Consider the following 1974-nt stretch of genomic DNA (forward strand, 5'->3'; position numbering starts at 1 on the left):
CATGTGTACAATTACGAGGTGTGCAGGACGACTGACTCCAGAAAGAGTGACATGAAATACATGCAACCGATGAGTCAAAGTTTAGTGAGTGTGGATGGATGTGGAGACGATGTACCACAAGTGGATAAGCAACGGTCAGCCAACTGTTCCCAGATGTCTACTCTGGTGAGTGATAATCTAGTCTTTCATGTTCCATTTTCTCATGCTCAGCACGCACGTTTAAATGTTAGTGAAGGTTTTTAAAAATCGGCTTAGTGTAGCTGTCTGTGGTCCTGATTTTTTTGGTTGACGCATTTTAAGTAATTTTTCAGTACTTACAATCTTCATTCTCCCTATGTGTAGCTACTAAAGCTGGTAGGTCTAAATGCCCCACCAGAAATTTCTTTCTCATACAAGGAGGAGGGGAGCAAGTGAATCAGCGTTCAGGGCACCGAGACTGAGCAGGTCTTAATCACAGCATTTAATCCAGAGAAGGAAGTAAAAACGGAATTAACAAACACATTGTTAAAAGACACTTGTGCAATAAAAACGTTCTCTGTATGGTAAAATCCCTGCTGACAGGAATAAATATACACTATTCAAGACATAATACAATACGATGTTTCTCATACACTAAAATTCCCCCCACAGTTCCGTGATACCACTGTCCGGCCACGCTCAGACAAGTGTTCCTTGTATTTAGAACCAGGAGAGGAATTCCTTTTCCGAAATAGAGATCACGACAGCCAGAAAGCCAAGGAGCAACTTCATATCTCGGCCCTGTCTCTCTCTGACGGGTGCGTCGCCTCACAGCCCAGCCGCACTCCACACTTGGGGCTCCCGATTACTGCAAAAGTGGCCGCCCTGGTAGCAACACCATGAAGCAGGCAGACACTGGCCAGCAACGTTGTCGGCACGGCCGCTGCGACCCTCCTCTGACAGCGCTGCACCCGGCGCACAACAGTGGGGAAAGCGATACTCACATATGCTGTCGATTGGACGCGTCGTCTCCCACTGTCGCCCTTGTTGCTGTTGGGATTTGGTCGCCGCGTTACGCTGGCCGGTCCGTCTCCGAATGACCCGTCGCAACCCACGATCAGGCAGCAGGTCCGTCTTTTACCACGCTGGCTTTCACGCGTTCCTTTCTCCTGTCTCTGCGCCCACCCTCTCCTTTAATAAGTCCGTTTGGTGGCTAATAGGCCACCTCAGGGTACGCCAACACCTCAAAAGATGCCTGCTATTGTCCGCCCAGTCCACAGTGGATTAAAACACGCGAAATATATATCAGGGTAAAACCATGCAAATAAAATCAGTACTGTACGCACTCATACACACTAAGAGCAAGACAACACAAACGATAAAACAAACACAAATTTCCACTGTGTGACATATGTTGGGATATTGTTTTTATTTGTACCACTATTTAATTTTTATTTAGTAATGCATGTTACGTGAGGCTGGTCTAAGTTTAAAGTCATTTTACTTCCATGTCCGTAGTACAATTTCTGACACTTCAAAGCTCCACTCTCTGTGTATTCATAAAAAAAACAAAACTGGCATTATGCTAACACAGGCCAGATAATTTTTTTTAATGAAGCTGACATTGTCCACAGTTTTTTATAATATATTTGATTGGGGTATTCATTAATATCATAATCAATTATGGGGCGATCGTGGCTCAAGAGTTGGCAGTTCGTCTTGTAATCGGAAGGTTGCTGGTTCGAGCCCCGGCTCGGACAGTTTCGGTCTTGTGTCCTTGGGCAAGACACTTCGCCTACTGGTTATGGCCAGAGGGGCCGATGGCGCGATATGGCAGCCTCGCTTCTGTCAATCTGCCCCAGGGCAGCTGTGTATAACTGTCGTTTACCTCCACCAGTGAGAGAATGAGTAATAATGATAATAAAGGATTGGATTTATATAGCGCTTTTCAAGGCACCCAAAGCGCTTTACAATACCACTATTCATTCACTCTCACATTCATACACTGGTGGAGGC

The 1974-nt window shown here is 45.6% G+C and overlaps 2 protein-coding genes across 2 annotated transcripts in view; both read left to right on the top strand.

Moving 5' to 3' along the window:
* Positions 1 to 861, top strand: part of LOC106632767 (protocadherin beta-16) — a 3583-nt gene extending 2722 nt beyond the window's left edge. Inside the window, exons 3-4 of the mRNA XM_042217174.1 lie at positions 27 to 165; positions 631 to 861. Of these exons, the coding sequence (XP_042073108.1) occupies positions 27 to 165; positions 631 to 861 (370 nt within the window). The remainder of the gene's footprint in view (positions 1 to 26; positions 166 to 630) is intronic.
* LOC106632419 (protocadherin gamma-A7) overlaps positions 1 to 1974 on the top strand; it is a 27687-nt gene that overhangs the window by 19978 nt on the left and 5735 nt on the right. The window lies entirely within an intron of this gene.

The sequence above is a fragment of the Haplochromis burtoni genome, unplaced genomic scaffold (genome assembly GCF_018398535.1).
Source record: "Haplochromis burtoni strain Fernald_Lab_line unplaced genomic scaffold, NCSU_Asbu1 Contig_1654, whole genome shotgun sequence".
In the NCBI taxonomy this organism is placed as follows: Eukaryota; Metazoa; Chordata; class Actinopteri; order Cichliformes; family Cichlidae; genus Haplochromis; species Haplochromis burtoni.